This window comes from Carassius carassius, chromosome 23 (assembly GCF_963082965.1).
Source record: "Carassius carassius chromosome 23, fCarCar2.1, whole genome shotgun sequence".
NCBI classification, from domain to species: Eukaryota; Metazoa; Chordata; class Actinopteri; order Cypriniformes; family Cyprinidae; genus Carassius; species Carassius carassius.
In genome coordinates, this window is record NC_081777.1 from 4,346,386 (window position 1) to 4,359,218 (window position 12,833).

General features: G+C 39.5%; 1 protein-coding gene across 2 annotated transcripts in view; it reads right to left on the bottom strand.

The window, feature by feature from the left end:
• LOC132101235 (ATP-binding cassette sub-family C member 5-like) overlaps nucleotides 1–12,833 on the bottom strand; it is a 41,855-nt gene that overhangs the window by 7,883 nt on the left and 21,139 nt on the right. For both annotated transcript variants that reach the window (XM_059506008.1, XM_059506009.1), the window contains 12 exons: nucleotides 10,003–10,356; nucleotides 9,842–9,913; nucleotides 9,593–9,717; nucleotides 6,682–6,754; nucleotides 5,645–5,848; nucleotides 5,410–5,553; nucleotides 5,206–5,299; nucleotides 4,925–5,109; nucleotides 3,698–3,844; nucleotides 3,449–3,578; nucleotides 1,559–1,841; nucleotides 1,272–1,458 (listed from right to left, as the gene is read on the bottom strand). In XM_059506008.1, coding sequence (XP_059361991.1) covers nucleotides 1,272–1,458; nucleotides 1,559–1,841; nucleotides 3,449–3,578; nucleotides 3,698–3,844; nucleotides 4,925–5,109; nucleotides 5,206–5,299; nucleotides 5,410–5,553; nucleotides 5,645–5,848; nucleotides 6,682–6,754; nucleotides 9,593–9,717; nucleotides 9,842–9,913; nucleotides 10,003–10,356 — 1,998 coding nt within the window. The remainder of the gene's footprint in view (nucleotides 1–1,271; nucleotides 1,459–1,558; nucleotides 1,842–3,448; nucleotides 3,579–3,697; nucleotides 3,845–4,924; nucleotides 5,110–5,205; nucleotides 5,300–5,409; nucleotides 5,554–5,644; nucleotides 5,849–6,681; nucleotides 6,755–9,592; nucleotides 9,718–9,841; nucleotides 9,914–10,002; nucleotides 10,357–12,833) is intronic.

Genomic DNA, 12,833 nt, shown 5'->3' on the forward strand with positions numbered 1-12,833 from the left:
TCCATTTGCTATTCTACCTGCAGGGCATCAGTCCCACTTGACATCATCAGTTGTGGTTTACTTCTGGAAAATAGGCTGTGTTGCTTTTATTACTACTGCAAACATTTACATGAACCATATCCCAAGCTTTTTTTCAAAAACAGTGTTGGGGGTAATGCATTACAAGTAACACGAGTTATGTAATCAGATTACTTTTTTCAATTAACTAGTAAAGTCTCCTGTCCCCATATTGGGAGAAATCAGAAGTAGAGAGGTGTTGTGAATGTTGATAATTAGAATATAAACCTTAGAATATGACACAAACCTGCAATATGTTAAACAGCACAAATGTATCTATTCCCATTTTATTAACTAATGTCTTTGCTGTTGACCTCTGATGATCCAGTTCAGCCACACTAATAATAAAAAATGACTTAAGATAAACTAACAATCGTTCTTCATTGTTTTTAGTTTTTATTGCTGCTGAATGTTGAAGCTTCCTCTCCTGTGTTCTACTGTACAGATGTGAATTTACTTTTCCTTCAGCCTGAGGTTTATTCATCACACTTTTTGGTGTGAAAGGCCTTTTACGTTTTGATATAAACAGAACTTTTTATATTAAAAACATTCAAGCCCTGCTCATATATAAAAAGTAACGTGAAAGTAATGTAACACATTACTTTACATATAAAGTAACTAAGTAACGCAATTAGTTACTTTTTTAGTTCATTATTTTATAAAGTAACTTTCCCCAGCAGTGTTCGAGAATTTCAAAGCTTAAAAAAAAGGAAATCTTTTTACACCAAAATGGCCTACCCCAAAAGCTTTAGAGTGAAAATACTTTTATAAATACAAAAAAAAAAGAAAAGAAAAAAGCAAGAGGCAGTTTCCTCCATCTCCAACAGACGCATACAGCAGCTGTTTTGTGGCCACGCATTGGCTGTTGTGAAAGTACTGACGTTATCATATAGCCGTCATCATCCCGATTTATATCCTTAATATCAAACATAATTGATATGATCAAGGCGGCCCCGATTTGTGAGCAAGTAGATCGGGAAGTGCAAGATTTGATCTGTGAACACCTCACATTACCAAATAATATGCAATAAACTACGGGACCGATCGAGGCGCTTGACAAGATTTTTGAAATCATGCTAAAACTCCTGTAGTATGAGCCAGGCTTAATGGGTTTGGAATGGCACAAGGGTGAGTAACTGATGAAAGAATGTTCATTTTTGGGGCGAACCATCCATTTAAAAGAGAAAAACAACATTTACACAATTTCCCCTCACCTGCACGGCATATGAAATGGCCAAGCCTGAGTATGCAGGAGGAATCTGGCCGTGCATAAGGACGATCATCAAAGCCGTGACGCTAATGAGAGCGACGCTAATCACATCCAGACGCACAGCCAGCCAGCGCATAGCGCAGCTGAACAAATAGAAGGGAGCCTGGTTCTGATCCAGCAGCTCCTGATACCTGGGAGAAAACACACAGACAATCCATCAACCAAGCTCACTGCAAGTCTAAGGAGAAGTTTAAAAAGAAACGCACAAAAAAGTGATATCCCAGCATTTACCTTTGAAGGAATTCGTCCTCTTTCCCATAAGCATGCACTGTGGTCAGGCCCTGAATGCTGGAGGCAATGTGGGACAGGAAAGGTGACTGTGTGATGTTGTCTAATCGTTTGAGTTCTCGAATGAAGACCCGAGAAACCACGTGCAGCACTATAAAGAGGAGGACCAGCGGGCCTACTGCCAACAGGAACCACGGGAACACGCTGGAAATCACACCCAAGCAGAAGAGCACCAGAAGCATGTTCTGAATGAACATCTCAGCCTGGAACGGCAGACGTGTGTCCACTGAGAGAAGAAATGTGAGACAGGTAAGAGAGTTCACCTAATGATAATATCATAGAATTGTTGTTCTCATGAAAGAACAAATGATTGCATATCTGATATTGATTTTGTACAACAAAAACAAGAAGTTATTATTGCCGAGTTACATTTTACACACAACAAAAATTGATCCATAACAGAACTGAGCAACTTGCAGTGTTGAAACAGCATTTTTAAACACATCAATGACTCATTGATTTATCCACAAAGACAGATGCGTCCCAAATCCTGTACTTATGCACTATTTTATGACGTTTTGTAGTATAAATAGAGTGAGTAGTGCGTTCCAAAAAGAAAAAGAGCACTTTAAATACCCAGATGATGCACTTAAATTAGAGGTCCTGGAGGACCCCTAGTCCTGGACATTTTGTATGTCTCCCTTATCTACTAATGAGCTGATGAGTTGAATCAGGTGTGTTAGATAAGGCAGACATACAAAATGTGCAGAGCTAGGGGTCCTCCAGGAAAGGTTTGAGAACCACTGACTGAAAATAACCGATGTTGGACACTTTAGTTACGTCATGAGGGGAAGGGGCTATCGGACACTTGCTTCATTCCTGAATGATTCATTTGAATGAATCAGTTGAGCGGATGACTCAGTGGCTGCATCCGAAAACTTAGGCAGGTGACTTGCTGCCTTGCTGTCTAATCAGGCAATGACTTTGCAGGCAGCGTTTTTGCCCGAAGGCACCTCATGAAACGGATTTCGGACAGGCTTCTGAGGCGGAGTAATGGTTTAGTGATCTACAGCAAAATATAGAGAGCTTTGGTGATAACTAAGTGGATATTTCATTACTGCTATATTAATTTCTCGCTAGAAATGACATAAAAAGTGGAAAATGTTGTTCAGAAACATACATTTACACACAAACTGACCACCGACCGCAACTTTCAGACGCCATCTTTATTTTTTGGCTTAACTCTCACAGAATGGAACCCAGAGGATTGTGGGATATCAAAGGCAGCAAAGGATACATCTATGCTGCCTTCAAAAACCGGCCAGATGAAGGCATCTCAGGAGACAGGAAATGAAGCTGACATTGATTTCAGACGTGCCTTGATGCCTTCCTACCTTGGAATGAGACCTCCGAAGGCAGCATTTTTCAGTTTTCGGATGCACCCAGTGACTTACTCAGACTTGCAGCCACCTACAGGTGGTTTTAATTCATATTTCATATTTAAATAAGCATTTCATTAAAAAACAAAAATAAACTTTAATATTCATAATATTATTTGTGCAATCATAACTGCAATGTAAACACATCTAAATGGCACATCAAATGCAGCTTCTTTACCACTTCTGCAGTGCAAAAGTAGGTTTTGTTGATTTAATTTGGCTGGAAACAACCTATAGTGTCTTATTATTCTAATTACATTTATTGATTAAATGTAAGAGTTTGACACAAGATGATGCATACATCGAATAAGGTTAGAAAAAACTGCTTTATAAAGGCAAATATGAAAAGTTGTGTCAACTGTCCACAACAGATGTACACTAGATACCAGAACAAAAACAAATCGCTATAAATTAGCAATTAGTCTAATTACACTCTCCCTCCATCAGGTCCCACCTTCATCCATGTCTTTGGAGAACCGGTTGAGGATGCGAGCCGTGGGCGTAGTGTCAAAAAATTTCATGGGACTACGAAGAATCTTCTGAAAAAGTTCCTCATGGAGCCTGGAGGAGGCACGCAGAGTACCCTTAAAAAAATAAATCAAAAAATCACTTGCTGAAACATTGAGCTCATTCTCTGACACAGCAAGTCCATCATGCTAAACTGCAATCGGCATAAAAGTAACGATATGATGTAAAATCTCACCTTTACAAACACAATGCCTCTCAGTAGTTTGAGAAGGAGCATGATTCCCATAGACATGGTGTAGACAGCAGCATAGTGTTGCATCTGAGGGTTATCACGCATACTCTCACTCAGTACTGAACTGTTCCCCACCTGCACCGTCGTGTTCTGTTGAGCAAGACATCACACACACACACTGCATTATGCAGTTAAACATGTTAATGAATGAACATTTGTGTGTGTGTGTGTATGTGTATGTATATATATATATGAATTGAATGTATGTATATATATTATGAATGTGTCCAGAAAAACATCTTAACGTTGCTTTTTTTGTTTTCAGTTTAAGAGATGAAGTCGGCGACACTACCTCGTCATCTCCACAGTAATGGATGTGCCTTTAAAGGGACACTCCACCCAAAAATGAAAATTGTTAATAATCACTTACCCCAATGTCGTTCCAAACCGGTAAAAGCTTTGTACGTCTTCGGAACACAATTTTATATATTTTGGATGAAAACCAGGAGTCTTGTGACTGTCCCATAGACTGCCAAGGAAGTTACACTGTCAAGGTCCAGAAAAGTATGAAAGACGTCATCAGAATAGTCCATCTGCCATCAGTGGTTCAACCGTAATGTTATGAAGCGACAAGAATACTTCAAGGATGTGCTGTTTTCTTTCAAATCAAAGCGTAAATTTCTAATCTGTTGTAACAATGCTTTTCATACTTTTCTGGACGTTGACACTGGTATTTATTTGGCAGTCTATGGGACAGTCCCAAGCCTCCTGGTTTTCATCCAAAATATCTTAAATCGTGTTCCGAAGACAAACAAAGCTTTGGAACGACATGGGGGTAAGTGATAAATGACAAAATTTTCATTTTGGGGTGGAGTATCCCTTTAAGCATGTTTCACATGGATTATCTAATCTGAGAATATTGTTTTCCATTTAAATTGTTTTAAATTTGAAAGACATTTCACTCTCTTTAGTAGGGCTGCACGATATAGGAAAAAACTCACATTGCGATATTTTGGTTTTCTGCAATATATATTGCGATATGAAAAAAATAACATAATATTATTAATAATATAATTTGTGATTTCCACAAACAGTTAACAGCTCTAGAAAGAAAAGAGGGGAAAAAAACACTGGTAAAGGTCAGAAGCACATTAAATATTTAAACACTTCTACTCTGGCCTTACGGAACTGAAGCCTTTCTGCCGCTCCGATCTGCCCATGGTCTCTTACCCCGCTGCCCTGTTTGATCCAGTAGCTGAGCCACCAGTTGCTGAAGGCTGTGCTGCCCACATTGAGAACAAAGAGGGCGAGGATGAAGAGGAAGACGGGCCACCCTCCTAAAGCCTGGATGTACACTTTGTACACCTCCCAGGGCACTGAGCCTTTCCTCTTCTCCTCCACCTGCATCAGCTGACCTGAAAGAAAACAGACAGCAGTGAGGTAAATCAGCAAGTAAAGCATGATTAAATGTGAGAACAGTGTAATTTACTGTTTAGCATAATCTTATTTACCATCACCCTTGGCTAATTTTTCTTTTTTGACAGATCCTGCCTTCTTGTTCTCTAAGGGTTTCTTTAGGGAACTCCCAGAGTTCTTATTCGGAACCTGAGATGACACAAAACGACAGATTTGAAAACTCCACCATAGCTTCAATATGCAAGAAACACACAATGATGTTTGAAGTTCATCCTGACATAAGAGTGAAGTTTTCGGACCTCAATGATGGGTGTTTCTCCCAGCTGAAGGTTGTTAAACATGGCGGCATAGTCTCCATTCAGATTCATCAGGTCCTCATGACTTCCCTGCTCTGTGATACTGCCATCACGCATGACGATCACTTCATCACAGTCCACCAGATACTTACAACAGAAATAGGACAGGGTTTTTGGAAGCTGAATTAAAAATACATATACAGTACTTTTCACATGACCGGCCACGACACTAGATTACCTGTAGCTGATGAGTGACAAAGATGATGGTCTTGCCACGCAGATGTTTTCTAATGGCATTGTTGAAGATGTGATTTCCAACATGGGCATCCAGAGCACTTAAAGGGTCATCGAGAATGTAAATATCCCTGTTGCTGTATAAAGCTCGAGCCAGGCTTATCCGCTGACGCTGCCCGCCGCTCAGGTTGGCACCACGTTCTCCAATCTGACAGAGGGAATCCCGCAATGTATTAAAAACATACCTTCATTTATTGTTTGATCAAAGAATTATTATTGTATTAGTAGCTCAGGTCTGCAGCCCAGTGCACATTGTACAATTTTGGCCACAATTTCGCCAATCTAAGGGGCCATTTACATAACATGCTTTCAGCCAAAAACTGGAAACTTTTTGCATTTTGCCCGTTCGTTTACACGACAATGGCGTTTTGGGGACTTAATAATTTAGAAAGTTTCAAAGTGCACGTTTTTGAAAACGCCACTGTTTTCATTTCAAAGTAAACACCCAGTACGGGAATCTTTGAAAATGATGATGACGTCATGCGCGTGTGTAGTACGTTAGGCATGTAGACATGCGCAGTAAATGCCGATTTTAAAGGCAAATGCAAACAAACACGCACAACAATGGCAGAAAACATGGTACTGTTGTTGCTGCTCAAGAGTTTGCTAACACTAACGCTTCTCACACTCCACTGACACTCGCGATTTGAAACAGTCATAATAGACATAACTGAATCGTTGTCATTCAGGAATAAGATGGCATGGGTGTTTAAATTGAGATCGCCATCTTTAAACGATTACTCTTGCAGCTCTAATGTAAACACTGCAAATTGTTTTGTGAGGATATCATCACGTTCTGAACAGATCTTGTGAGATCTCGCACCACAAGATCTTGTCACATCCCTATGAGATTTACTTTTTTGGACTGATGTTTTGAACCTTAGATTGCTAGAACAGAATGTCGTGTTCAGTGTGTGTAAATTTGTGCAATGCATAACAGGGCTTATGAGTATCTGCTGATTTTTGTAGAGAACATGTTACCTCAGTCAGGTCAGCATTAGGGAGGATGGCCAAGTCTAGTCTCAAGCAGCAAACACTCAGAATTGCCTGATACCTGCAGGAGACAAAAAATAAATAAATACAGGAGAATAAAATATCCTGCATTAAAACCAAAAATGCTTACTCTTAATGGTAAAATATCAAGGTGTCATTACAGTTCTAAATATATCAAGAGGTGGAGGCTATTCAATGACTAAGCACAAGCTTTCAAGGTCATGTTTGCTCATTTTATCTTTGTGCAGAGTCACATTCACCAATCCACCTGCAGCCCTGTTTCACTTGCTCAGCCCTTTAGTCTCTTTCACACATACTCAAACATATTACTCATTACACTGATGTAGCGCAACCATTTGGCAAACCAAAAAAAGTACTGACCTGTCCGGTATTGAGGCCCATAGATACTGAAGTGATGTGTGGCCAATTATGGTGACCTACAGTTATCTGTGCTCTGCATTTGACCCATTCAAGTGAACACACACAGTAGTGAACACACACACAACGTGAACACACACCCATTATTTAAGTCGTGCTCACTTCAGTCGTGGTATTGAAGGTTGAAGAGAGCACTGGTTATTAAAGGGTTAGTTCACCCAAAAAAAAAATTATGTCATTAATAACTCACCCTCATGTCGTTCCAAACCTGTGAGACCTCAGTTCATCTTCGGAACACAGTTTAAAATGTTTTAGATTTAGTCCGAGATAGGGCTGCAACGATTCGTCGACGTTGTCGACAAAAATCGATAATAGAAATAGTCGACAATGAATTTCATTGTCGAAGTTGTCGCCAGACATGTTTTTTTCCGACCGAGTGAGGCATCTCTCTTCATTACAATCTCTGCCGAGAGTCGCACATGCGCATTAGCTTCTCTGCTGAGCGATAACATACAGAAATGGCGGCGTCCAACGCAGCAGCTGCGTGTACCAAAACATCTAAAGTTTGGGAGCATTTTAACCTGGATACGGCGAATAAAAAGATTACCTGCATGGTTTGCAAAGCAGTCCTTGCGTATCACGGCAGCACCTCGGTGATGCATGAACATTTAAAGAGAAAGCACGTCGGACAGTTGAATGAAACCGGAGTTTGACTCGCCTCGGTCAGATTTAAATAACATGGAAGCCAATACGTTTTGTTTTGGATGTACATTGTACATTTGTGACCCTGGATCACAAAACCAGTCTTATGTGTAATTTTTTTTAAATTGAGATTTATACATCATCTGAAAGCTGAATACATAATCTTTCCATTGATATATTGTTTGTTATGATAGGATAATATCTGCTCCCAGAAGAGCGCAAGTCTCACACGAGACCATGTGGATATGCTGACTTTCCTTAATATGAATAAACTGAACGACATAGCCTGAGCCTCATGTTGATTTTAAACTTGGTCTGTCCACCATGACAGGTTTGTGTCCAGGTAGTATCACACAGTCCATGTTTACAACTTAAATTCAGACGACTCTGAAAGCTTATTTTAAAACCGTTAGATTTCATAATGTTGAGACGAGTTGTAAAGTTCTTTTGCAACAGATTGACCACTGAATGCATCTCACAAAATGCACTTAATATTTTTGTTTACTGTTTTATTGCTGCTAATGTGCCTGCCCCTGGTTTACAGGAAGAAAATGTTTACTTGATTTTAATTTAATTTTTCTTATAAAACAAATGTGCCTGTCCTTTATAAAAATGATAGAGTTTCTTTATTTATGCATTTATGTCTATACTGACCGAGCGCTGTGCCTAATTGGTTTTAGACAGGGCATTTTTATTTTCTTTTAGTATGAATCGGCCTATCAGCAGCAAAGTTCAATAAAATATGCATTTTTCATTGAAGTACCCCCTTCTTTCTTGTGTTTACTATCATTTTCCACAGAATTAAAGCAATCTCATGCTAAATTTTAGAAAAAATTTATAATTATTCGATTAGTCGACTAATCGTTTCAATAGTCGGTGACTAGTCGACTATTAAAATAGTCGTTAGTTGCAGCCCTAGTCCGAGAGCTTTCTGTCCCTCCATTGAAAATGTATGTATGGTATACTGTCCATGTCCAGAAAGGTAATAAAAACAATCAAAGTAGCCCATGTGACATCAGAGGGTCAGTTAGAATTTGTTGAAGCATCGAAAATACATTTTGGTCCAAAAATAACAAAAATTATGACTACCGTACACACATTTTCAATGGAGGGACTGAGAGCTCTCGGACTAAATCTAAAATATCTTAAACTGTGTTCCAAAATGAACGGAGGTCTTACGGGTTTGGAACGACATGAGGCTAAGTCATTAATGACATAATTTTTTTTAATGAACCGTACCCACATTTAAGTGTTGATAAAAATGGATACCATGAATATACAATAAAAGTTTTTTTGTTTAAAAGCAGAGGCTCTGTTCTTTGTTTCTTTGTTCTTTGGCATATGGCATGTTCAGATATTCATACAACAGTTTATATTCATAAACTTTTGTGAAAATGATAAAAAAATGCTGCGTTGTTTTTAATTACTGGCGGGGAAAGAGTTAATACTGTAAAGCTGCTTTAAAGCAATCTATTGTATAAAATGCTATGCTAAACAAACGTGACATCACTTGAATGGAGTTCTGAATTGCAGAACTGGTGCAAACATATCCACAGCACTTTGATCATATGCTTTCTTAACTGCTGTTTTCTCACTATTGTCATTTCTACTGTGTGCTTATTTTGTTATTGAGAGGAAAACGCGCAGCACATATTTACATATTCATCTAAATGCCACTCTCAGTAGAACAGACAGAAATGGATGTTCAATGACAGTACACTGTTGCTCAAGTACTTTGAACTTCTTTAGCGAATAACGAAAAATAACTTTGCTGTGAGTATATCAGGGCCTCAACACCTTCCTTTTATTTGGCACTCACCTCTCTTCCTCCATTTCCTTGCCAAACAGGATATTGTCACGGAAGGATGCATTGAGAATCCAGGCCTGTTGTGCCACATATGCAAAATCTCCATTTACAGCAACAGTCCCATCTAAAAGAGTCATCTGGGACATACACAGAACAGGTGTTACAACAGATAAGATGATTTCTGACCACATAGAATTGATGTAGCCTTCAACATAGACAAAGGACAGGTGCTCTGTTTTATGCTTCAAATTAGACAATCACCTGGCCAAGAATGGCAGAGATGAGAGATGTTTTGCCACTTCCCACGCTGCCACAGACACCAACCAGCTTCCCCTGAAGATCCAAACACATAAATGATCATTAGCATGATTATTCTTTGTTATCTCTACCATTACCAAATTAGCATTGAGAAAGGCAAAGACCTTTTGTATAGATAGATCGATGCAGTGAAGAGTTCTCTGCAGCCGTTGGCTGATGGTCGGCACTTGAAGTGTTTGATCTTCAGGACTGGATGCCATGTCTACAGACACATCTTTCAACAGCTGGCCATGCGTTTCCTCTTCCAGGATCCCGTGATGTTTTGGTTCGCCACGCTGCTGGCGTTTCTTGCGACAGCCTCTCGTGCCGTGGCCTACATAGGGTGTACCACGGGGGGAAGGCTGGGCACTGTGACCACCTGTCTCCCAAGCCAAACTGGCACTGGTCATCTCGATCGCAGCGGAAGGATTCCTCGGCAGTTCACGGATCATCTTTACCTCGGCCATCACTAGCAAACTCTGAAGGACAATGAAAAAACAGAGAAAAAAACAGATTAAAAAGGAACTTGTCTCACAATTTACAAGTGTTAAATTTAACAGACTGCACAGATGCTCTTTGTCTTTTTCCTAGCTATTAAATCATTTCATGTGTCTTAGAATGTCTGCATGTTCATTTTATGCATGACTGAAGAGTGCTGCAGAAATTATGTATTTTTGTAGGCCAAATCCTGGAGATGAGTGAGCATTTTAGCACTTCTGGTTCAATTGTCAATGGGTTTTTGCTTAAATGCCTGAAATAAGGTCTGTGTTTAACAAACACAAGTTTTTTAATGTGTGATTTTTACGTTTTGTTTGTTGCTGCCATGTGTCTTAAGTTTGAGCTCCGTCACTTACATTTTTTATAGACTATTTTTTATTATTATACAAATATTTTTATTGATTTTTCTGTTTTCCACAAACACAATACACAGAACCATGAACAACATTAATTCTGGATCTACATACTTATTCACACATCAACATACACACCCCTGCAGCAAAAAAAAAAAAAAAAAGGGAGGGAGGGGGGGGAATACACATAGTACTGATTATACTATACTGGCCAATGAAGATTCAAATAAGATAAAAAGGGCTGCCAGACCCCATAAAACTTTGCAGAGGTACCTCGGATAGTGTATTTAAGATGCTCAAGTTTAAGACACGACATCACCTCAGTAACCCAGCGTTTGTAAGATGGTGGCAATGCCTTTTTCCAGTTGAGAAGAATCAGGCGTCTAGCCAATAATGTGGAGAAAGCTATGAGCTCTATCTGATATCTGGTTGTTAGCTGCAATTCTTCCGGCACTACCCCAAAGATGGAAGTCAGAGGATTGGGATCAAGATCTTTGTTACAAATAAATGAAAACGTTCTGAAAATGTCAGCCCAGAATTTTGTTAATCTGGGGCATTCCCAGAACATGTGACTCAGGTCTGCTGGTTCCAGATTATAGACTATTTTTTATCGTAATAACCCACCACCTCTACTCCGTGTGTTTCTCTGCACAGGCCAGGTGAACCCAGGACCCGATCTTCCCAGATTTCCTTCACTCCGGCACTGGGACACAACGGGCCCTGGGTGCCTCCACAGCGGAGGACACGAGCCAGGACCCGGGAGACGACTTTTCCTCCTCCGGTCCTTGAGATCTCCACCCGGAGCCACTTTGTTCCCCTCCGCGAGACGGGACGCGACGCTGTGATCATCGGAGATTCCATCGTCCGACACGTCCGTGCTACGTTAGCCGAATGAGAAGTGCACACTCACAGTTTCCTTGGTGCTCATGTTCTCGATGTTTCTGCACAGATACCCGCGATCCTGAAGGCCGACGAGAGCCCCAGAGCAGTCGTGCTTCACGCCGGGGTTAATGACACCACACTGTGGCACACGGAGATGCTGAAGAGGGACTTCAGGAGCCTGATCAATACGGAGCGCAGCATGATGCCCGCGGCGACGATCATCGTGTCAGGACCACTCCCCACGTATTGACGAGGACACGAAAGGTTCAGTAGACTTTTTGCTTTAAATTACACATTTATAATACAAATGATGCATTAGGTCTTGCGTTTACTGACCTAATAAACTCTTTTGGAGTCAAGCAAAATGTCACCGTGCCCACTCATCGTTTTTAATCATACACTAGATTTAATTATATTGCATGGAATCGATCTTACTGATATAAATATCGTACCTCAAAGCGATGATGATACTGACCATTCCTGCTGTGTAAGGCTGAAACGATTAGTTGACATTATCGACAACGTCGACAATAAAAATGGTCTACAAATATTTTTGTCGTCAAGTAGTCATTAAAGTCATATGATCTAATGTAAGAGCCTGCAACAACGCGGTTTGACCAGTGTGGCACTGTAGCACTTTAAAGGTATAGTTTGGTTCGCAGAGATCAAAGCTTGATCCCGCTCAGGACTGTTTTGATTATCATAACCCTATAAAGTATTTTAAGAGAGATTATGTTGTGAATATTAGATTATCCAAAAAATAAAATGTCTTATCACTTAATCTTTATTTTGTTTCTTATCCATATGACCCACAAAAATATATTTAATGTAATTAAATGATTAAATGGTTGAATAAGAGAGTTTCTCTGCCATATCATTTTGTGTGCCAAATATATTTATTTGTATAAATTAATTGTATAACTAATTACATAATATTGCTTTTTAAAAGCTGAAGTGATTACCTTTATTTATCAGAATATGTATAACTCAATATTTTAACTAATTGCAAAAGCTGAATAATCAATACATTTCTACTGGTTAATCAGCTAAATAATTGATGATTAGTTGATTAATCGACCCAATAATCCTTAGATTAATCGATTATCAAAATAATAGTTTGTTGCAGCCCTAATGCTGTGTATCACTGATATTAACTATATGGCTCAGCATTACACAGCGGCACTACTTTCTCTAATACATTAGAAGCTGTTGCCCCCATCAAA